Here is a 25,081-nt window from a genome sequence, read left to right on the forward strand (position 1 = left end):
TTTATTGCACGAGAGAGAGAAAGAGGGCAGTCACATTCAATTATGATAAGAGAAAATTTTGAGTTAGAGCCGTATTTAGACTGGGCGCTTAAGGTAGTTGGTTCAAGAAACTAAGTAGGTGTACACAGGGGCGCAGCTAGGAATTAAGGCTAGGGGAGGTTTCAGGAGCAACTTATACTGGGGGGTCTGGGGGTTTGGCATACCTGCCAGGGTAAGCGGGAGGTGCAGGGGCCCTCCGCCAGAAAAAAATTAAGATAAATGGTTCAAAATGGTGAGTTTCACGGCCTTCTGAGGGATATTATATTAATCCTCACACTATTCTATAATCCATTTAAATAAAATAGATTAAACTTATTGAGATAAAAATGTATGTTCGAAATACAGAAAAATGTAGATCAAGGGAATAAAAACACATGTAAAATAGATATTTTTTAATGCCTGCATGTGTCTCAAATATTAAATATTGCATCTGAGAAAATTATGAGGTAAATTCTACAAATTTGAGATACTGGTAAATATTTTTCAAGGTACACTCTCTATACCAATCAGAGAGCAAAAAGTGAGTTTTAAACGAAGAATACGCGACGAAATACCAGGGGAACGGTTGTCACTTAAAACGGGCGTGGTTATATTTATTTCCATCTGAATATCTGCATATTAATACCGGTGCTTATGGCGATACTTATATAAGCAGAGAGAAAATGTCGCTTAATGCCACAATACATTCGTCTTTTTGGCATAAAACTGATATTATGTACGTTATACTTCAGGAATCATGACAAAACAAACCTTAAGCTCATCACTGGAATAATTTGTATTGAAGGAACAATAAATCCGTGTTAATAGTTAAAATCATTCACCAAGAACTACAATATTTACTTTGGAATAATTAGAGGCGAAAAGGAAAAATTCATAACCTACTGAGGATGTTAAAATAAATAACAATGATGTACGTTCTATTGATGACACATAAATTCTTGAAATAAATAATTTATTCCCAGGATGCTTTACTGTCCAAAATGCTGGAGAGAGAATGGAAGAAAACAAACTCAATAAGACGGTATGGACAGCTAACATTACAAATTGGTGACAGGAACCAAGAAGACCCCATGATGCCTAACTTTATACCAAGACTAGACATAATTTTTACTATTAAAATATCAATTGAAGTCGGAAAGAACAGGAAATAATGTCACCCACTTCACAAGCAGTTTTATGACACGAAAATTCGTTGTCGACCTTTGCATCAATTGACGTAGATGAAATCCGGAAGAAAAAAAGAAATCGTGCACGAGGCGACAAAATAAATGAAGAAAAAAGAATATTGTGCGGGAACGCTAAAGCGGAGACCTTTCCAATTTACCACAAAGTAGATGATACACAGGAGGAGGAAATGGATGGGAATAGGGACCAAGAAGACCTAGCAGAGATGCCGGGTAAGCAATGACAGACGTCCAAACAAATACGCATAGAAATGAAGCGGGGAGTGTATCTATAAATATCTATTGGAGAAATGGGCTACAACCAGCTGAATCCAACAAGGAACGAGAGAAACCTCACGAATGAAGAAGATACTTTGGAAGGGAACGCTGTTAGCGATTACTATAAAAATTTTCTACCAAATAAATTAGGCTTACATCGAATCGACCAAAAGTGGCCACAATATTCACAGTGAAAAGAGGAAATACTAAGGTGGAGAATAATTCAAAATAATAAAGAAGAGGAAATTGTAATTGGCTCATGGTCCTGCTGCTATGTCCATCACGAAGGGAATTAATTATGCATTTTACAGACATATGGTGGAAATGGCATTCGCCATACCTATAGCCATGCCACTTTGAGTTTTAGACCAGCAGTCTCAGGAAAGTTACGGATCCATCGAGGAAGTAATCAAAAGGTGCTGAAAACCTTTCCTCCAGCAAAGAGCTGCTCACAACAGCTGAAATTTTGATCATAAAGATTAAGTGGTGCGGAGTAAAAAACAAACAACCCGGCGGTACCGGCGGCGGCGACCGGCTTTTCGTCTGAATTTATAGTCGCAACCCATAATACTTTATACAATCGAAGCCTTCAATCTCTCTCTCCAATCGATGAAGGATCACGAAAAGGTTCAGGCTAACATATAATCCTTGGCGCTCCTCGTCCCTCACCTGTTTTCAGAGCACCACTTGGGCTTGCTCGAGATGAATCTCCTGAGGTGCGAACCTTATTTCGCACGCCCCCTTCGCCCAGCTCCGAAGAGGTCCTCACAGTCTCGTTCGCATGGGGCCCAAATATGGAGGGCCATTTACCGATGGAAAAGGCAAAGGCATGGTTCGCGCCCTTTTTTTATGGCTTCCATCCCTACCGCCTCCAAAGCATTTCCCAGACGTGCGTCCGACCCCCCTCGAGTTCCAGGACAACAAAAGAATTGCTGCGACGTCAAATCCTCGACGTAACAGTGTTTAGGAGAAAGAGGGGTACGTAGGAGAGCGTATGCTTGAGTTCACATGGGCGGAAAACCAGGCGGAAAGCGGACGGCGGAAAAGCATCCACCAGATGAAGTGAGGCGACGGGGTTATGTCCTCACCTGCCAAACAAGTTGTCACTGGTTCGAGTCCCGCCTGAGTAGGTTGCTCCTACTCACCGAATGGTTGTTCGTGCACGTGTAATCGTTAAATTTGTTGAAAACCCCGATTTATGTGCTGTTTTCGGTGGTGTGGGAATAAATAAAAATGCAAATAAATAAATAAATTCGTAGGGGTAAATCCACACCAATTGCAGCCTATTTCATATCACAGAGAAAATTACAAAAAATCGGTAGTTGCGTCTCTTTCGGTGGAATTTCTACCTTTTATTAAATATAATTCGCCTGGAATTACTTAAATTACCTTCATAAACTATTAGAAATAAATCAACAAGATATTCAAGATAAAAACATTAGGCCATAACACCTAGATTCCACTATTAACTGGGTTGTAAATGCTACTCCTCGGTGACAAAAGTTGCATCACAATCATGCATGATACATGTATCTAGATATCTAGTTTCTGGCTGAAAATCCGTAGCAACAAGAATAACCAAACTTCATTGGACTGATAAAGTTACACCTGCCATCAATTAGAACAGTTTCATTATATACATGCATGCGATAGATATCTGTTTTCCTAATGAAAATCCATCGCACAAAGGATGGAAAGAAATCATATGCGACGAACGAACGGGTAAAAAACATCGACGGGACGCGAAAAATCAATGTTACCGCACTCACAATTATCAAAGTTTGTTCCGGAGTAGCGAGCGCGGAAGGGGATAAGTGTCGCACCGTCTAGATGTCGCGGCGGTCACATGAGGGAAGAGGGAATATGTATACAGCACGATCGCTTCGGTATATACATATATATGTACAACACGCATTCGCATTAGCACGCGTGAAAGAAGAGAGGGAGGTGGCAGTGGAAGTATATAAGAGCATAGAGAGAAGAGAGGGGGTGGTTTGAGGAGATAGAGAGAGAAGGAGAGCAGAAGTTGGAAGCGTTGCAAGGAACGGAGAGGGCGACAGACGAAAGAAAATCATCCGCGCATGCGCACGAGAGCAAAACTTCTTACGAGGGGCAGAGACGGCCGTGTGGTGCCGAAGATATCACTCTGTTGGTGGAAGGCGGCTGGGTTAGACCAGACTGTGGGGAAGGAGTTTTTAATAACACACAATCTCACACACCCACACCCCACAGACACGTACTACACTTTGTGCTCCATTTCGAGGAAGCAGGCAGAGCCGCCGCGTCTTGCTACAAGCGGGACGCAACAAAGCCGAAACCATGGTGAGTGTTCTTTTTTTATTTACTTTGTAACCCACGCCGAAACTGAGATATTAAGTACATTTCTAACACAATATAACGAGGAATAAACTTGAAGAAAAATACGCCGCGAGGCGCGCGAGGAAAAAGTTCGGCGACCGCAAGAGAGTTCGATCCCTCTTTTCTGGGTCGCGCAGGCGTCCCTCTAATTATTTTTTCTATACTTTTTCCTCAACCATCTTCCGGTCATACGAAAAGGGATTCGTATAAAATTTGGCGCGGTAATGGCGCAAATATTTTTTCACGACAAATCCGCGCGGTGAACGAGCTGGGCGAGGGAAACAGGTTTTTTTCCTCTTGAGTTCCCGAGCACGTGTTAAGTTTCGGGAGGCAAAACGCACCGGTCCACGCGCCACTATCTCGTCTCCGTTTCGGACGACGAATAAGGAGACGGCCAGCCGGCGCATGCGTCTCGCCTGCAGCCGGTTCCGCTATCGCGGAGGCTGAGGACACCGGCTAGCAGTCTCGGAGGGAGCACGAGTTTGAATCTCACCGAAAACTGATTGGTACTACATCACGACTATAATCAAAATTTGTTCGCTAGCCTGCATATCCACGTTATTTTATGCGCACCCGTTAACGTGAAGCAAGATCTAGGTTCAATCAATGGCGCCCGAAGTACACGTCGATTTGTTGTTCACTTTCTTCATTAAGTACGAAGTGTATAGTCTTTCCCCCTAGATCCGAGATCGAATCACGCGTGAAGTTGCATAATGACGCGTGAGTTAATGCCGATATAGCATTTATATTTCTTAACATAGGCTCATCATACGTAATGTTGGAGTTCAAATCCAGGCAGAACAAGAAATTTCTTTGCCATTCGATACCCTGCATAGTAATCAAAAGTGTAAAGCACCTCCAATCACAGAACCTAACGATTGGCCGTTTTCACCCTTGAAAACATTTGCTAATGAATGACTCGTTGACTACAATCTTTCCAAAACCTACACACCAGTTGTGACTTGATGTAATATGTCTCCCTAATCGGTTACATCCCGAAAAAAATCAAAATGCCGGGCATTCTTTTCTGAGAGTCTACATAACATTTCGACATAGCCATTGTGAGCTTTCTCGGCCGCTTCTCCCTTTGAACATTGTACCCTCAAGACACATAGTCAGCCATTCCACTGTCATTCCATTTCTCGACGCAACAGAGCGTTTTTCTTATTTATTTTTTTTTGTTGAACGACACACGATGCAAAGTGCTTTAGAAGCTGGACGAAATCGGAGCGAAACAACATCTGGATGGAGGAGGACACAACGGCTGTTGCGACATGACTAGAATGGAAAAGCAAATGTCCGCGTCCAACTACCGTGTGATTCCTATCAATCCATGCGATGCGTTGAATAAAATTCCTTCGCAGCTGCGGGTGAAGCCACTTCAGTTCTCTAAACCCTTATAGAGAGACTATAAAAGAAAGGGCATTGGAAGGGTAGCTCATACATCGGGAAATGGACGGAAACTTCTTGGGATTATAAATTAAGGAAAAAGTCCCCGCAGCATTTTGACAGGCAAAAAAACCTGACTCTACAGCAACCGAATCATGAGAGATTTCCGAACTCGCATAGCCTCAATCTGATTGGTTCATGGCCTATATTTATTTGCGATTCTGAATGAAAAATACAGAAAGGCCTCTGGAAGGTTTCTGTTATTTTCTTAATGAAAGACTCTCAGAGAAAAAACATAAGCCTTTGCATGATCAATAATAAAAATTATAGCAACAAGCCGGCACGAGAACTATTCCAGATGGGATATTTTTTGCATTTTCTATTTTAATTCAACACGTCATATTTAATAGTTCGTGAAGTGAATTCGTAGTAAATACGTCACCACGCGTTCCGTTTGATTTATTGAGAATCTTTGATATTTTGAAAACATCTACTGTGTGAATAGCTAGAGGGTATTGCCACAGCTTATTATTTCGCAGTACATTTTTTTTCTATTTATATAAAAAGCTCCTTTCTTAAAACCGCTAAAAATAATATTTTATCCCCAATTTATTAAGTGTTAGCAATTGCGTTGTGAAAATTTACTCTTTTTCACGAAAAAATATGTTCAACCTGAATCAAAACGCACACAACTGAGCTACCACGTACAAAATTTGAAAGCCCAAACCTTATTACAATGAAATCAAGATTCAGTGAAGATCCTGCGGCAATTGAGCAAGGAGTGATTACCTTTAGCCTTTGTAAAGAAAGGCGGTAAATACAGGGAAAAGCAAACAATTGACAAACGGTCGGGCGACGAAGCCATGCGCTTCTAGGGGCAGCTGACATGCTGGTCACGCATTTTGTTTCTTCCCCTTCACTTCGAAAGCCTTTTTTCGGCGTCCTGCCCGCCTACTCAGTCGGTTTCTTCAAAAATAGGTCAGAGTGCCTCCCTCAACACAAGTCCCCAGTTGCATCAGCTGGCATTCTGGCTCGTGGTATACACAGAACGCGCGCCAAATTCGGAAACGGAAGTAGTAGCAGCCACCCCGGCATTAGTTTTCCAGCTTATCGTAGCGGATGTACGGATTATCACGGAAGTAAAGAAAGACAAAGAATTTTAAACACGAAGGCTTCGTCCCTGCTGGAATGAAGGGGAGCAAGGTCTTAAAATTACCAAGGAAGCGAGGAATTTCTTTCGTAATTCGGTGAGCAGCCGTCTGTGAGTATATAATTATTTCCAAAATCGATATCTCGGTTGTTAAAATATGATTTAAACATCATCAAGCTCACTGGATCGTGTTATTTCTTTTATTTTTAATGAAATCGAGGAAAGACTTGGCGTCTTTTCAACAATAGTTGTACAGAATTTTACCGTCGGATCTGTTTAGCAAACTCTCATTTTTGATTTCTTAGAAAAAAAATTGTCCAGTCAAACAGTGATTGAATCCTTAACCATTAATTCCGAGGCGATCGCAATGACAGTTCATTGCAACCCGGTTTGAAACACCTCTCACAATGAAACTGGCTTTTTTACGATGCGTATATTTTCTAAAATGCCTGCACTTCTATTCATTTTAACACTGGAAGTCGCATTTACGTGCCCTTAATCCATTCGCTCACAAATTAGCGTGAAATGAGACATTCTTTAAACATATTCAATACCACATTGTTTCGAGCGCCAATTTTCCTGTTTGTAATTTCGAATTTCCTCCTAATTCTGGAGGATTAAGCACATCACAGTTGAAGCTTACTATTCCTTTTTGATTTGCGGCGTAAGTGGGGTTAGTAAAATGAAAGAAAGGCAACATTTACCACGAAAATACTCAGCTGTCGTCGTAAACAGCGAAGTTCCCGGGAGCGTAAATGCCCCTACACACACGCGTTTATGTTCCGGCACTATCCACGTGGAGGATGCAACCCCCGCGGATGCTGGCGCCCCGGAATAAGAGGGAGTGAGGAAGATGGCCGGTTTTTTTTACCGCCGCGAGTTTGGAGGGGAAGGAAGATGTTGAAAGGAGGAGTTTGACGGGCAACTCACTCGTGGCGGATGCACTTGTAGTGGATGCTGCACGTGAGGAGCTAGATCACCTGCGAGTATCGCCGGAAAAGCTACGATGATTCTCGGGAAAGAATCATTTTAAATACGTAACAATTTAAGTCTCAGATAACGTTGCCGAAGATACACAGCTAATAACTGGAAACGAATGACGTTTCCAGTTTCTTTTCTTTTTGGCATACAGTTTCGTTCATTGAGGAAAATACTTTCTCTCCTTGTCCAGTAAAGTCATCATTAATTCGGAAATCGGTTTACCGCGGGTATCTGCATCGTTCGGATGTTCCACTCGGTGCTCTACGACTTGTTTTTACAATTTCGTATCATAGCATTCGTCATAATTATCTTCTCTCATACTTGCGTTTTTTTCAAGCGAATTCCATATCTCCAACTGTGTGTAATGAGGCAAATTACTATCTTCTAGTTAGCTCAGGCTTAACGAAACAACAGTCTTTGCCCATTTGAGATATTATGAACTTGAGATATTTATTATTATTTCCCATTTTGCATTATGGCCTGCTGTCTGTGTCTCGATTTACATATTATGCCTGTATAACCTTCCTACACCCCCACAGTCTTCACTTTGAAGTGATCCCACAGAACTACCTATGCTTACCAATCAATCCGATACTCTCGTTAAAATTTTACAGAGGAATAAATCATTACATGAGGTTCTTTGTTGATAAACTTAGCAATTACGAGTGAATTCGGCACTCGAAGTCTAGGGAACTAAGCAAATTCCATGAATTCAGGGTTCATACTTGTATCATCTGTTGCTAACGGTTGCTAACTGTAAGTTATCGGTGTTCCATCAATATCCACTTCAATTCCATCAGTCAATCTTTGCTACCTATTAGCATTTTCTTTCGACACTTTTATCACTTTCCATTAAACAATAACGGGTGTGACGTCTTCATTCTATTGCTTTTTGCCCTCTGGGAAAAATTACTGTCGTACTCTTAGAAAAAAAGAACAACATACGCCCAATCCAAGATGCGCTCCCGAGAATGCGACAAGTGTTTTGTGCCCTGCCTATTGACCTTATTAGGCTTCATTCATTTTGCAAGCAAATTCATTTCAATGGAACTGCATCTTTCAGACTACCCGCGAAGAAATTCTCATCAAATACACGTCCTTACTTCAATGCTACAAACGCCCATGTCATTCGGAATAAATCCAGAACATTCAGTTTCGCAAATGAATAGTTAAAGCCTGAGTTACAAAAGCTCATTTGATAATATTATTTGAATAATGATTATTAAGAAGGTACATTTCTATGCAGATGAAGTCTTACATTTGAAGTTCAGTGATAGAAAAGGTAATAAAGTTAAGACTCAGGAACTGATCATCGTTTTCAAAATTCGAGAAGTAAAATTCATTTTCATAATGTGTTAGTTGCATGTGATATCTGAGCCTTAACCTGAATAATGAATAATCTAGATAGTAGAATCAGATAATATTACCTAAGAAAGGCAGGAGAGCTAAAAATCTCCCATTTACATTGGTTTAATCAGCAACTTCAGATCACTACATTTATGAACAGGGTGAGGACTTTCATTATTTTTTTAGGAGGACTTAATTACAGTTATACAAAATGAGAAAGGGCATCCAATTTACTAGGCACCTTGCTACAAATTATCTCTCCTATAGGGTCAGGAGTAGCTGCCATTACCAGAACCGCTTAATGTAATCGTAGTAATAAGTAAATCAAGTAAATAAGCAAAGCTACTTTGGACAGGTTTCACAATGCAAATCTCTCACATTATGGGATATTATGAACTCGAGATATTTGTTATTACCTCTACATATTAACTCCTGCATTACGACCTGCTGTCTTTGTTACATAAAGTTATACAGTCAGATATGCATGAGCGAAGTTAAAGTTTAATGCTGGGAGGACCGGCAATAATGCCGGGGGTTTAGGGGCTATAGAATACCCCCCAGTTTTCCGGAGCCCATCCCTGGAAAATTTGTTTAAATTAGTCCCTGAAAATAAACACGTTTAGGACTATCTAAGACTATTATGTTTTGGCAATTCTACATGTTTCGCACTTTTTTCTTACAAATTACTATTTAAGTTGGGGTCTCTAAACTCACTTAAGCTGGCCAGGCTCTCTCTCCCCCCCCCCCCCCAAAAAAACTCCGCCTATGCAGATACGATACCCACAAACCTATGTTTTGAGCACTCATCGAAGACTCTTATAAACTTTTTTGAAATCGTACGATCACAATTTTGAATAGAATGGAGAATGTCCATGCTTAAAAATTGATACTGCGAAGAAAATGAAAAAGATACGAACACACAACTTTCAAAATAAGCCGTCTCGACTTGAGTCACAATTTGCGTCGGGAAATAATGAGTAAGTCTGCGCATGTCCGGGACGTTTGGCGCGTAAAAATAGCGGGACTCGACGTTGAGTGGAAAAAAAGGAAGAGTAAAAGACCGCGCCGAAGCCGTTTCGCTTAGTGAAATCGCTGAGCATGGATCTGGGATGCTTTTACGGACTTCCCGACGGGGAGGATCTAGTAATGTGACGGAGCGGAAAAAGTGGATATAACACGCGCGCTCCCGTTTACATGACCCGACGAAAATGGAGCAGGGGTGAAGCCAGCCGCGAGATTTTATGCGATCCGTGCGCCTCCAAGCCAGAGAAATTTAGTGATGGTTCGAAAACCGCCAAAAAACACCAACTACAGTTTTCAATCCAAAATCGTAGAGAAAAATGTTGGAATGGTAAATATGTAAATAACGAAATCTTAGGAAGTACGTCACGAAAGCAGCTAGAAATTTAAAGACAACAAAGCGCCGAGTTGAAAAAATGTTAAGAGCTGAAATGCCAAAGGGAACGTATTATATAAATCGACTTTTAAGAATTGTCGAGCCATGTCAGATCAACATACTGGAAATGGGATGGTTAAATGTCCAATCGATACTTATGAATAACAGGCTAAAGAAAAATCGCTATTTGAATTTGAATAGTTGAATTTGAATAAAAATAGAAATTACAGAATTTTATGAAGTGCCTCACGAAAGCAGCTTTATACTTGAAGGCAATATAGCGCTGAGCTGAAAAAAATATGCAGAGCTGAAATGTCAAACTGAATTTCCGAGACAGATAAATTCACAGTTTTCCACACTGTTTTATGACGCGCATTTACGGAAATTTCATGTTTATAGCGATACAAATTTGCGAAAAAAAATGTTTGAAATTTCTTTTAAAATTGATGTTTTTGTTTCATTTGCTACAAAATCTTCTGAAGCAGTCGTGAGAGCGAAATCTATTTCGACGCTCGTCTTATGCGGCGGTAGAATTATGAGAGCACGTTGGAAGGTATATTTTTTTTTTTAACTGGTCAGGATGTTGGTTTTATCCATTTAGCCTTCGACGCGAATGATATTAGGTAACTGATTACGTCGCAGACTAAGAGAACGTCAGCATAATAGGATTACCATCACGTGCTGCTTCGATCGAATTTGTTCGGGGCACCGCCATTAACTTCGTTGAGCGTACTCTTCTCAAGAAAGAGCAGCAGAAAATTCCTCAATGAACGCATTCCACCTGCATTTACCCAGGAGCGGTGGACGTGTTTTTCTTATGTTTATTTTTCTCCTTTCCCCCTTCGTCCGTGCCACCGACCGACCACCTGTTGAAGTCGCGGTAGTCTCCGGGAACGGACCGCATGGGTCTGGCTGGTTCCTTTTACGAGTCCTCGGAACCGGAGCGGCGCGGCGGTGGCGGGAAAGATTTCTCCCGTCAGGTATTCACACGTACATAGGCAACATGCCAGCGGACGCAGTACCCAGGTACCTGCATCCATTTCAACGAACACATTTCCGCGCAACGTGACTCGCGAATGATATTGATACTTGGAGGTTAATCATTCCAACATTGAAGAAAGGGAAGGTACAGTGGGGAGATCTAGTGTTGGCGAAAAACCTGCAGACATAGATTAACGCCAAGAGAAGTTCATTAATGCGTCCAAAAAATGACTTTGCGGAGATTTCAAACCTGTCAATCGATTTTTTATATATTGCGATCGCTGCACCTCAAATTAAAAGGTTTTAAGTATTTAAAATGATTAAAATGTTAGAAAACATAAACAGTACCATAATCATTACGATTACAGCCGTACTGTAACTTCCTATTCTTCCTTCCTTTGATATGGTTAATCCATTTCGTTCTTCTTTGCATAACGTTAGCGATATGGTTACAACAGCTTATTAGTGCTGTAATTTTCAATGAGGATTGCAATTTACCCGGATCAACTCATGCTCCTATGGGTGAGAAAGGATTGTTCCACCCCCAAAATCTCACTAAAAAAACTCGTGTTACGAGGAAAGATACGCAAAAATAAAGAAATTTTTGCGTCCTGGACGGATCGGAATGCGGTTTTTTGCATTCGCTTGCAAAAATTATTTGTAAAAAAGTTACCATATTTTCATTTGGGAGAAACCTTTAGTTGCACCAGGTGTTCGGAGGGTCGTTTTCGACGTGGAATTGTGATTTAGCGCCTCAAAAAACACGCCTCCGATAATTTTCGGGTTGTTTTTGTCGATATTGTCAAGAAAGTTCTAGGGGATGACGTCCAGGTCCAGGTTCTGGTGCACCAGGTGTCCGGGGGAGGTTCGCCGATGCCATGTTTGAATTCAGCGACCCAAAAAAACCCCGGATGCCGCTTGTTTTTCCTTTCCCGCATGAACTCTGGGACAGTTCCACGGAGATGACGTACGACGGTGTTCCTGAGCCCCAGGTGGTCCTAGTGTCAATTTGAACATCATAATCGTGATCAGCGACCTCAAAAACCCCCGAGTACCCGTTCCGGGCCAGTTCTGACTCTTTTCTACAAAGTTATTACGTTTTCCAAAGGGCGTCTCAGAAAATGCATTTTCCGAGTGCATTTTGGCCTGCAGCAATGCAACTAAAGGTTTCTCCCAAATGAAAATATGATAACTTTTTTACAAATAATTTTTGCAAGCGAATGCAAAAAACCGCATTCCGATCCGTCCAGGACGCAAAAATTTCTTTATTATGGCCTTTTTTCGCGTATCTTTCCTCGACTATAGGTAGCGGGATTCATTCTAAAATTCCACCGCCGCACAGTGGTCTGGAATCGAAATAAGCTGGACAAAACCTGAAAATCGATTTTTTTTTGAGTGCGAAATTTGAAACTTTGCACAGTTGTTGTCAATACAATAGTGCATTTTTTGACGCAAACCGTTTTTCATAGATAAATTTTTTAAACAAATAACTTGGCCTCAAAGTTGAACAAATTTCGCAAAAATTGCCCCCATTGAATTGTTTTCGAAATTCAGCTTGTTAAAACTAATGCCACACCTTCTGTCGTTATTCAATAGAAACAAAAATGTACAATATTATTATGCGGTTTATTATTGTTAATTCTTGGCAACTTTCACGACTCACATTTCAATACTCTATCGATTTTGTTGCATATGTGGTGTAAATATCTCGAGGTAACTCGGTGATCCTTTTTTTATAATCCTACACGAACACAAAATTTCGACGAAAAACAGGGTCCGCCATTTTGTATCGTATCGACCACAAATAATAAAACTGAGTCGTGAAAGTTGCCAAGAATTAATAATAATAAACCGCATAATAATATTGTAAATTTTTGTTTCTATTGAATTTCGACATAAGGTGTGGCATTAATTTTAACAAGCTGAATTTCCAAAACAATTCAATGAGGGCAATTTTTGCGAAATTTGTTCAACTTTGAGGCCAAGTTATTTGTTTAAAAATTTATCTATGAAAAACGGTTTGCGTCAAAAAATGCACCAGTGTATTGGCAACAACTGTGCAAAGTTTCAAATTCCGCACTCAAAAAAATCGATTTTGAGGTTTTGTCCAGCTTTTTTCGATTTCAGCCCACTGTGCGCCGCCGATATTTAACCCAGACCCTCAAGAAAGCCGAAAAAATAACAGCAACGGAGTATCCTTCTCTGCTGGTTTTCAAAGATTACGATCCCAAAAGCTATTAACAAAAATCTAGGCAAATCACTTTCTGAGAAATCGTAAAACCTTGTATCTCAAGCCCAATTCATAACTCCAAAGTAAGTTTCAGCAGTTCGCAAGTTTTCTTTCCCAGCCAAAAATGTTATGCCGAACCAGACTTCCTTAAATTGATATCTCTACGACTGTATAATGTAAAACAACTTGCCAATCTTATCAATTCTAACTTGGATAAATGATAAGTTTGTTCGGGATACCTGTTATCAATCTCAGCGAATATTTGAAAAAATGTCTGAACCAAACCATTCTATGTGTATCTTCAAGGAGCTCATCACCAACTGTACCTGTATTTCGTAACGCATGAGTTTTTTTGATCTTAAGCTCTCACCTCTTGGCAGTTTTACGGCACGAAAAGAACATTTGCCTTCCTATCTCAAAATTGAAAATGTTTCCCCAGTATTTTCTGAGGCACAAAATTTTTGTATTTCCTATTCAATAAAGTATCCAAAATTGTCTACTCTATTTGCCGAGAAAACTCCACCATGATAGCATGGTTTTAATGCGGTGAAATGCCCGCATAAGTACAAAATACCGCCACTCGAGCGAACGCGATGCGCCCTCTTCATTGAGTAGACTTGGAGCGCTATCAATTACGGCTTCTTAATCCCGAGCAATTTCCAGCCATATCGTATATATTTCGTTGAATCTCTCTGAGGAACAATTCCATTGCTCGATAGCTAAAAAGGAATCGCACTTAGCTTGCTGTATTCAATGGAAGGAATATATCATTTACAGATGCCAATATATGATGGCCTTCTTAAATTTATGGTTACAATCAATACGAAAATCTTCCCAAGGTGTCGTTAGAGGTTATTTGCAAGGAGAAGTAGAGTAAGTATTCGCTCGAGGAACTTCTTCCATCTCTTTTGTACGCATTTATATTGGTACGCTGACCCAGTTTCTACATTACGGTTACAGATTCATTCATCACTACTCGCTTCATCACACCTCTATATTGAACATTGAATCCGAAAATTTAAAGCGTGCAAGGAGTTTTTTCAGGAGCACTACTACCAGCCGCGAAAATGCATTGCATAATTGCTGTGGGTAAATGTTTTCGCGATCTCATTTTTTTATTCCAATATTTTAATAAACCTCACAGCCAAGTAAGGACGAATGAACTAAAAAATCACCCTTCAGATTGTAGGCTTTTGCAGGTAGGAGAACTGCAAGTGATACCGCAAGTCTCAGCTTCCATCTCCCCTAGCTTAGTTTCCCAACAATTCAACAAATTGTCTTCAAATTAATTTATTTACGACTGCAAAAATGGTATAACTTGTCAATCTCATCAATTGCGTATAATATTAATTCCATTTAAGTTCATTGTCAATAAGTAAGTCAAAAGGAACTATAAAGCTGGCAAATAAGAATTGTCAATTAGATTTTTCAGAGAAGACGGATGACGTATTGATCATCTATAGTGAGGACCCTCGGCTTCCACAAAACATTCCGCACTAGCTGTTCTGCATAATGTATCCATCCCTAAGAGATTGAGGCAAAATCCTTTCTCGCAATATTTTCTGGAATTGCAAAATAGGCAGAATTACTTCTTTTTAGGAAGATGGAAAGAAATTTTAGCAGGATTTGCAGAGAATCTTTCAACTGTAGCTCTGCGTGAAAACTTTCGTGGTTTTTCGTCATTATAGTCAAAAGCTTGTGATATACAACTCCACGTCAATGTAAGGGTAGCCATTACGTTCCCGGCCAATTCTTGTCGCTTTTTCAAGGGAATGTAGATTCTCAGATTCTAAGATTCCCTGGAAAAAGTGACCAGCCTCGGTCGAGGAATGTTGGGGCCAACCAAAACAGCGACGGAGAGACGTATCCAAAAGTTTTTAACTGAAATATTTCAATTGATTTACCAACATACACCTAATATAACGTTAACTGGCAGAGGAAGTCGCGGGTTCGAGTCCCGCCTGGGTAAGTTACCCCTATACAGGGCACGGTTGTTTGTGTACATTAAAATGTTAACATATTAATAACCCCGATATAAAAGGTCGTACAGAGCTGTTTTCGGTGGTATAGTAAAAAATAAAATAAAAATCCACCAATGCAATCGAGACATTTGTCAAAACTTCAATTTACCAACGAAACACGTTTCCACTCAGGAGCATTGACTTAAAAAATACTCATTGCTCTTCCGAAATAATGGTGAACCAGGAATAAGTGAACCTGCTACGTCAGGGAGCAGACTCATTTTTTTCAAAATGCATTCACATCAACTCCGTTATCCATCCGCACGCGCTTCTCTGGGCAGCATTGGAACGGAGTCCGCAGTTCATTTGCGTGAGAAACCGAGAGAAGCGCTATCGCTCATCGAGATTCATTGTGTAACAAGCTTTTCCCATGCAAATTAAAGAACGGCCTTTCTTCGTCAATTTCCATAACGTCCATCCCGCATTCGAGGCGAGCGGTGACGCAACCACCATTGACGACGCTTCCAACGGCTGTCTTGACGTTTCTCGTCACTCTAAGCTCGGGTATTATGCATCCGGAATATTTTACGCCCTTAGAATAGCGCAATGTCACCTCACATAATGTAAGGACCTCTCCTGTCAGCTATAGCATGCACAACTGTCAGGACTCGTTTCTGTCAGGTTATAATAATCATGGTAGCGCTCTTGAAAACACTAATACGACAGCTTCAACAGCTCTCTTTATTGTTATAGCTCCGCCACAAAGTAGGGAAAATTATTCCTTTGGTACAAACGGTCTATATAATAGTAAATTTAAGCATATTGCTTCCACAACACGAGTAAATTTCATAATTAAAGAGGTAGATTTTTCATAAAGTTGAGCACAATTAAGAAGTTCTATATTAATTATAGAAAATAAAATAATAAAGTTACACTTTCAGGACATGCAGAATTTCTTAATTGTGCTCAGCTTCATATCTTTACTAATTATATAAAATAAAATAACATATTTATACCTGCAGGACCTGAAGATGTAAATATGCTATGAGTGGTGCATATTTAAGTTTACGAGTGAACCTGACAAATTTTTGTCTGAAGATTTTCGCAGCTTCTCTTATATAGCTTGTTAGTTCCTTTCGGAAAAGGAACCTAACAAAGTTTCATTTTCTTATTTTCCATTAAGGAAATTTTTCACCTATTTAAGCCTGAAGTTAACAGTTATATTATATAATAATTTTCCCTAATAACTGTATCTCAATCTCCATGTCAATGGGAAAACAAGCTCTGAAAATGGTACTAACTTCGGTCTTAAAACTCAAGGGAGTAGAGGCAATGGAATATTAGGTTCGCCGAAGTCCTTATGTCATAAAGCAAGAGCACTGAAACGAAAATTGAAGTAATGGAAATAGAAAGGTTGTCGCCTCGTTAACGACCATCGGCGAGAACGTGTCGTGATAATAGTGGTAATTAGCGGATAATTAGCATACACGCGATGGTGCTATTTATACACGCATTAGCATACATACGCTCTGCGAAAGGAAATGATTATGTAAAGAAGATGCTATCAGTGGAGACATCAATGGAGACGATACCAACATTTCCATTGCTGTCACATTCAACGCGTAGTGTTGTCCGCTCGACCAAATAATATCACTTGACCGATCTCGCTATTCGGTTGACTTGAGTTATAGCACTGGAAGAGACATGTTTGCTCCGACAGATGCAGTCTTTTATAGGCTAATGCAATAGGGAATGATTCACGAAGGAGAAAACACAAGCAAATCCAGAGATCATGCGAGCTTAGTCGGAGCCGTTCTTGTGGACGTACATCGACGAATAGACGAGAAGCCTGAGGGCTTTTGTAAGCATGTTAACCCAGTGACCAAGTGCTATTAAGTCCACTGAGACCCAACAGAGATGAACTCATTTCCCTCCAACTGTCATGGAAGAGATTCCCATACATACCATATAAAAATGTCCTGCTGCGAAATAATTTTGTGCATCTGGAATTCAACTGCAAATATCGAAATGTCAAAATTGGTTAGTAACCAATACATTACAACTGTGACAAATCATCAATTATTGCAACTGGTAAAATAGCGGTTAAGACGCTTACGTGGAAATTTTCTACTTAACCCTTTATAACCCAATGTTGCTTCTAAGCAACATCAAAAATGTTTAAACTTTCAGCTATATTCAGGAGATATCTAAACTAAATATTATTTTGTTGTGTAAATTTTAATGACGAAATAAATAGCTGCCACGATAATTATCATTTAGTGTAAAATTTTCAAGTTTTCAAAATGAAAAATCTTGAAATTTGATTTCTCCCAGAAACAGCTCTGGGTTAGAAAGGGATAACTACCTCATATACCCATTTTTGAACTGAATTTTTCATGTTAATGAAATGAAAAACTTAGTTGTATTCAACAATTTTTTTTACAAGTTTCGACGCAGCGGCGTCACTAGCTAAGATACCTAAAGATGGTACGTAAAAATAAATTGGTGGAATGCGACATCGTTTTTCATTTCATTAAAGGTAAAATTAACTTCCACAAAGCTGAGCCTGACAATAATGAATTTTTCATCATCAGGCTTAATACGATATTTTTTCCTCTATCTGTCCGTGAAGGTTAAAGACCTATATTTACCAGCAGATCGTTGAAAAATAAATTAAGAACTCGGGTGGTTACCGATAACTAGAGAAAAATGAATTTTGGACCCAATGTAAAAAAGAAAGATTAACCGCCGACGACTCTCAGACCTACGAAAAAGACTTATCTCAAGGTGAGCGAGTGTCGTCTGCAATTGAAAAGATCTTATTTCTCTTGGGGTGCTGAAAAAATTATGACTTTCGGGGGAATTTTTCTCAAGTTTATATCTCACGATCTTACAACTACACCCTTCAATTAGTAGTAGTTATACTGTTTCCCACTCTTGATTTATGGGCGAATAGCCAAAATTCCGTGAAAGCTCTGTGCCTGCACAAAGTGCCCGAAGAAAAATATTACTATATCAAAATTAGGAGGCCATAAATTGGAATGCGACGATCACTATAAAATATGTACGAATCAATTCTTGCTTGAAATTAGATTTAAGCCCCCGTGAAGTGGAAGGCATATAAGCCTGACGGCATTCACTAAAATTTGAAGAAAGAAAACGGAGACGCCTATTTATCTACATTTCCAGAAGTATAGATATGGTGAATATCACCTTAAATAGGTGATTAAAAGGGAGGCGATAAAGGAATGATATTTTCAAAATGAATGACAGCTATATTGGACGGTTGTGTCCCTTCTCGTACACCGAAAGGGCTTAGTCAACAATACCGATGATAGGCAAGGGATTTGGACGAAATCACCACATTGTCCTGTAGCAAGGGATAGCAACACCCATTGTCTTTTTTTTTTAGCACGCAAGCTCCAGATCCGGATTTCCCACGAGCATCGACCCATCCGAGGCGTCATCGAGCTGTCTCCGACCTCAATCGCTATAATCCCAAAAAATCCACGCGTCGCGGAAAAGGTACGAAAGAAAGGTGAGGGAGGAGGGGGGGAGGGTGACAGACTTTCACCCCGCGTCCATCTCGGGGAGGGATCTCCCTCCCTTCTCCCACCTGCATATGCCTTTCGCGGAGATCGACATGGGGCTCGCGTGTCTTCGCGATCGGGGAACCCATGAAGGAGCCAGACAAGTGATTTCCAATCGGGGATGACGTCCAAAAAAAAGCACACTCGCTGCCACGGAGGAGTAATGGCTGGCCTTTGGTTTTTTCAGCACATGGTAGGCCCCTACTGGTAGCATTTTGTCTTCCTTACGACCAAAAATTTCCCAAAATAAAACACAAAATACAGATAAATCATTTGATAAAACGAACCATATGAAGTTCGAAGAATAATTATGAATGTTAGCCCGAGTGCATCACTTGAAGACCATTGATTTTAATCTAATTCATCATACTAATTTAGTGCTGTAATAAAAATTACTCAACGCACGTGAAGTCAAAGGCCAGCCATTGCTCCTCCGTGGCAGCGAGTGGATGGAATTTCATCCTTAAGTAATATCAATAAATGTGGTGCTAAGTTAAAGGGTGGGATACATCCATGAATATTTCATGGTAAATTTCAATGCACCAAATAAAGTGCATATTGCATATAATGTTTTGTAGAAATTTGTGCGCTAATTTTTCTAGGTAAATGACGAATTCGCCCCAGCCTAATTCTGTTTAGCTTGCATAAGACATCTCTACATATCATTACCAAAATATACTAACCCTACTCTAATGAACCAATTTCAATCAAGAAATATCGATAATTTATAAGTAATAAGAGACCTTCATGAAAATAATGCCAAAAGAAACTAGTCAATAAATCTTTTCGAAGCTCATTTGATTGTTTAAATTACTGTTTTAATCCAGGGATGAGGCAGACTCTGTATTTGATTGTGTCTCTTTGATGTGTCACTCATTTGCAAAAATGATGTGAATAATTCAATTTATAAGTTTCTATTTTTTGCACAATGTGCATACCTAATATATGTGATGTGTTGCGAATCGATAGGTCCGAAAGTGTTGGGTACCCAAGTGCCAAACTTGGACTTTGGGTGGGTGAAAAAACCAACCTCATGGGTCGTATTGTGGGTCGTAGCACATGAGCTACACTTCATTTATATTGCACACTTCAACGCCACTGGACGTTGAGTACTCAGGCAAGGGAACGAGGGCTATCGGTTATGCACTGGCCGAGCCGTTTTTTTTCTCCAATCCAATCACCGAGCACCACTCGATATCTCGCCGGCCGATCCCATTTCCTCCCCCGCCTCAAACACCCTCCTGTCCCAGTTACCACGAGATTCAAGTCCCCCTTCTCATTTTTCTGAAAAATTCCATTTTTCTCTCCTTGTGCATGGAAAAATCCTAAGTGTCGTCGATATCGCCGCTCTAAACCATAGACAGCTCTCAAACTCAAAAGAACAGATAGTGGAATATTTGCGTCGCAGAGAGAGAAAGGAGATTTGCGTGGAGGGCATCCCATCATTTAAAAGTTCTCGATTACAAACTCCAAAGCATCCTTGCATATGTACTATCCCAATACTTTAACCCCATTATCATCATCATCACTGATCAACAATCCAAAGATTGTTTGACGGAGCTCTCCAGTGAATTCTCCTATCAGCTAATTTTTCACACCTACGTATTTCTTCTCTTTCACGTCCTTATTTACCTGTTCCATATATTTTATTCTAGGTTTTGCTTTTCTGTTTTTGCAATCTACTTGTCTTTCGACCATTTTCATCATCAGACCATCATGTCTAAAGGCCTGTATGGTTATTCCGTCTTCATATCAAGGTTTCCATGAGGCTTCTCTCCGACTCTTCTTAGAACAACACTCATTTTTATATCATGGCATGATGGAACTCTCTTGACTTAAAGCCAGCCCTCTATTAATGCATGGAATAATAAAAGTTCTTAAATGAGGATTTGGCCAATCGTAAAAGCTATTTTATTATCAATGTATTTCTGGTTAATTTTTGCATGTAGCATTTTGCGAATCATTACACCTGTCCCCCATCCCTTCAATTCCATGCACATTTCCTTTGGTGTACATTTTATTCACATCCTTCTCTTCCCAGCCTGCCAAGCATTCTTCCTTATAACACGGCTTTTTCCGTTCCCCCAACAACGAAATATGTTTGGGATAAAAACCTAACTTCACGGCTTAACTCGACTTATTATGAGCCAGAAAGATTAGTTACATATTCCTTCAGTCACACCCATAGGCGGATTTTGGGGGAGGGCACGGGGGCACCTACCCCCCCCCCCCCCACATCTGGCGCTTAACAAATAGAGAAGATTTTTAATACGGTTATCATTACATACGTTTTTTGTGTATTATGAAGCCTCAATCATTTAATTTCATATTAATTACTTTCATGTTAAAATAAAGGGAATATTTCCTTCAGTAATTCTTGTATGTTGTTTTTAATCTCAAATATGAGAAGACTGTTTGCCTGTCGGACCTTTGTCCCCACACCAGAAAGAAAATCCTGGATAGGCTCTTGGTCACACCACAGAGCACGATTCAGGATCGAAATCGGTTGTGGAGGAATTACGATAGTAGTTTCTCGATAGAAAAATCAACCATCCTTACCGAAGGTTAATTTCAAGAGAAATTTGCGCTTTTTCTCAAGAAACGCCGAGTCCTTATCTCACGTCGGGTTACGCTATTTAAATGTGCTGTTAACCAACGAAGGATGATTTCGAGTTTTTAACTCTATCGTTGCGACAAGTTAAATTGTCGTGAACAAGGCTCTAATCCGGTTATATTGGATACTTAACGCCTACGTCGTCGCCTCCGCATGAATGGTCCATTCACGCGGCACCGAAGCGCACTGCAAGCACTAAACACCAGTTAGATAGATGGACGCATGGAGTGGAAGTGACGAAGGGGGGTTCTCGGAGGTTAATGAGGGCACGCACGGACAAGCGAGGAACGGCTGGCCGCACTACACGTACATCGCGGTCCGTGAGGGAGGAGTCCACCATCGCGTGCGGGGTGGTCCACCACTCGACCTTATCGACTTATTCCTTCCTCCCCGCCCCCTGTCATCGCATCCTATCGCATTACGTCACACTATCACGATCCCCGACCCTCCCGAAACCTGTCACCATTAGAAAGTCACAACGCGTACACAGAGCTAAAGACGGCATTAATGACATAACGCTCCCCCAAGAGCAGAACACTGGTGAACAAAAAAGCAACACGTGAAAAAATTGTGGATGTGGCGGTGGCGTGTGGGTCGGTGGCGGATACATATGGGAAGTACAGGGGGCGCTCGCCCCCTCGCCCCTTTCGGGGTTGCCCGCATTGCCGAACATAACAGAACCACAATTGTAACTTTTTATGTCATTAGATGGCATTGTCTTGAATATGCGTATAATCAGTTTGAATAAAACTCTCTTGCATTTAACTCGATTATTTTTCATTACGATAAAAGTATAGGTAGCTCAAAATATCTTCTGCGCCCCCTCCCTTGACTTTTTCTTCTATCCGTTACTAGTGTGGGTACTATACGGATCATAAACATGTAAAATTAAAACATCTGATGGGTAAAGAATAGTACTGATACGGAGGGTTCCGCCGTGATTAAATGGATAAATGTTTTTTCCGGGTTAAGGCAGCGTTGATTCATTTTAGCGGACGAAAGGTAAGACCCCAAGAAGGGAGCTAGAATGCACCCGAACTGTCGTCCGTTAAAATGAGTCAAAGCGGCCTTAATCCGTAAAACATTTATCCAAAGAATAGAACTCTTTGAGGCGAATGCTAAAGATCAATGGACGGATAGGGTACAAAATGAGGAGGTATAGCAAATAGTAAGAGACGAGAGGGTACAGTGGTGTAGAATAAACCAAAATAGAACCCAGTGGATGGGACAGAGATGCAGTAAAGAAATGAGGAATGTTACGCGGACAAAATCGATGAAAATTCGTTCGAGAAAGCGCATATGTATTTCTCGTTCGCAAATATTTGTTTTTACACCATTCAAAGAGAGAAATAGTTTCTGTCGCTGCGATCTATGCATCCATTGATATTGCGGAAATAGTATTTTGGAAATTATTTACGCCACAATAGCAAATCCCGCAGAAAAATGCATAGAAATTCATATTTAATGCAATCTACGAACTATAGAGATGGGTACTCGAAGATTTATTAAACAAAGGAAGCTCAACGGCGTTAAGTACACATCAAAATTTCTCATTTGTACGCTAGTTATTATCGGCAATGACGAAATATACTACACTTGGAGTCCTCATACCATTACTTATTACTCTCCTCTTATCGCGATATGAAAATATGATGGTATTTTATTCATAGTGTTCCTAAGAGGAATAAGGTCAAAGCAAAACGAAGAAAAAAGAACTAGTAGAAAAGTAGCCCCAATTAAGGGCATTCATTATTTTATAACCGCCGAAAGACGTTATGAAATTTAAAAGAAGAGTAATTTAGAGAGGAAGTTTAATTAAACATGAATAAAATACCCACATGGGCTTCCTGTGTTATTGCATAAATAAGAAAATTTGTAAGTACCTGCTATGAATAAAATAACCCGTCAAGGGGCTCTCTCCTTAATCCGGAAAAGGTTTTTCGTTTCCCGAGAAACTAGGAAAGGCATACTCATTATTCAGAACTAAGAAATTCCTATTTTCGGCTGCTTTCAAGAAAAAAAAGTCCCTTCTGCTTGAATTCCACGCTCAAAATGTGTTTCGTAATCTCCACTCAACATCGCGTCACCGAAGCATGGTTGCTCTTATATTTGTCCAAGGTACCGCTCTTGTGACGCTATCACATCGGCAGCTGAATGGATCGGGCCTACGAGAAGTTCGAAACAAACTGGGAGTGGGAGGAAAAGAGAGCATTCAAGGTAATGATAAAAGGTGTTGCGTACAACGTTAAGGGTTTCGACCAAACGCTTCGACAGATGGTAACACGAGAGCATTACGACCGCAAAACGGTTGATGGTTCGAATAAATAGAAAAATGTGCAAAGAGATGGATACTTCTCCTCGCTTAATGATTTGCTGTTTATTTTAACAGTTGGTATTGCTGTAGATAGCTTATTAAGCTTAGAAAGTAATATAATAAGGGGTTATAAGTTAAACCTTAGAACAAACTAACGTCAAGTTCACTAAAGGTTGCGTAAAATCGGAAACCTTCCTTAACAACAAACAACCAAGGGAAATTTAGATATTATCTATGCATGTAGTAAAAAGACTAAGAAAAATTCATACATGTAGAAAAAATAATACGCACGCCACAAATTTCATTAACTTAGTATCCATAGATTACCTGTTCTCCATAGAATACGATCAGAATACATACTAATTTCCTTTCAAAACTTCGCTCAAAAGACATTTTTTACGACTCTTGCGTCAATTATGTGTGTCGATATAGGCGATAAAACTCGGTCATTTCGTAACTCAAATCGATTTCATAATTTTTGGATCCGAAAACATATTTTTCGTTTTCTACTGATAGATGCCTTCCACTATTTTCAGGCTAAAATAATTATCTCTTTTTATTCCTACGTATTTCTTGTGAGAGATTTCAGCCTTCTCAGTTACTGTCGATATTTATAGGAGATATATAATTTTTGTCGACGGTTTCTTCTTGCGAAACCGCTATCCAAATATAAACATTTTCTCCGAAGAGAGGCTATGACCCGAAATACACATGGCTGTAACAGAGATCAAGGAAAAAATGAAAGTATTGATTAAGTGTAGCGATATGCAGTTGATAGAGCCTTAACCGATGATTGCTAAATGATGATGTTTTTCATAGATACGAACCTCCTAAGCCTACGTATTACTAGTTAACCTACCAATTAGCGCACATCTCCATTTTTGTCCATTTTTCAAACGTCTTTAGATCAAAAATATCTACATAGAAAACGGGCAAAGACAGTTGGTGACACAAGTCTCTACCTACTTTCAATGGCGCCACGGAGAATTTCCCTTACATCAAGCCATCGTTGACATAATAATTGTATTTTCGAGTTGGTGGTAAAGTTCTAGCGACACTGTACTTAATTTTCAAGTGCGTGAGACAGATGTGAACATTTTATGAACCGTTTGAACCGAAAATATTTTTCTCGTCCGCTTACAGTAACCTTAAATTAAATTACGAATTTGGATCAAACTTAGTGACCGAAAAAATTCATTCACTGTCCCATCCTTGATTTCCGAGCATATTTTCTTTGGACTAAAAAAGGATGAAGAGTTTTTCGAACTCGTTTTCGGAGGTTGAAACCC

The 25,081-nt window shown here is 40.0% G+C and overlaps 1 protein-coding gene across 1 annotated transcript in view; it reads left to right on the plus strand.

Moving 5' to 3' along the window:
• Positions 1–3,494: 3,494 nt before the first annotated feature.
• Positions 3,495–25,081, plus strand: part of LOC124158672 (proton-coupled amino acid transporter-like protein pathetic) — a 119,943-nt gene continuing 98,356 nt past the window's right edge. Inside the window, exon 1 of the mRNA XM_046533891.1 lies at positions 3,495–3,803. Coding sequence (XP_046389847.1) covers positions 3,801–3,803 — 3 coding nt within the window. The 5' untranslated portion in view covers positions 3,495–3,800. The remainder of the gene's footprint in view (positions 3,804–25,081) is intronic.

The sequence above is a fragment of the Ischnura elegans genome, chromosome 5 (assembly GCF_921293095.1).
Source record: "Ischnura elegans chromosome 5, ioIscEleg1.1, whole genome shotgun sequence".
Classification (NCBI taxonomy): Eukaryota; Metazoa; Arthropoda; class Insecta; order Odonata; family Coenagrionidae; genus Ischnura; species Ischnura elegans.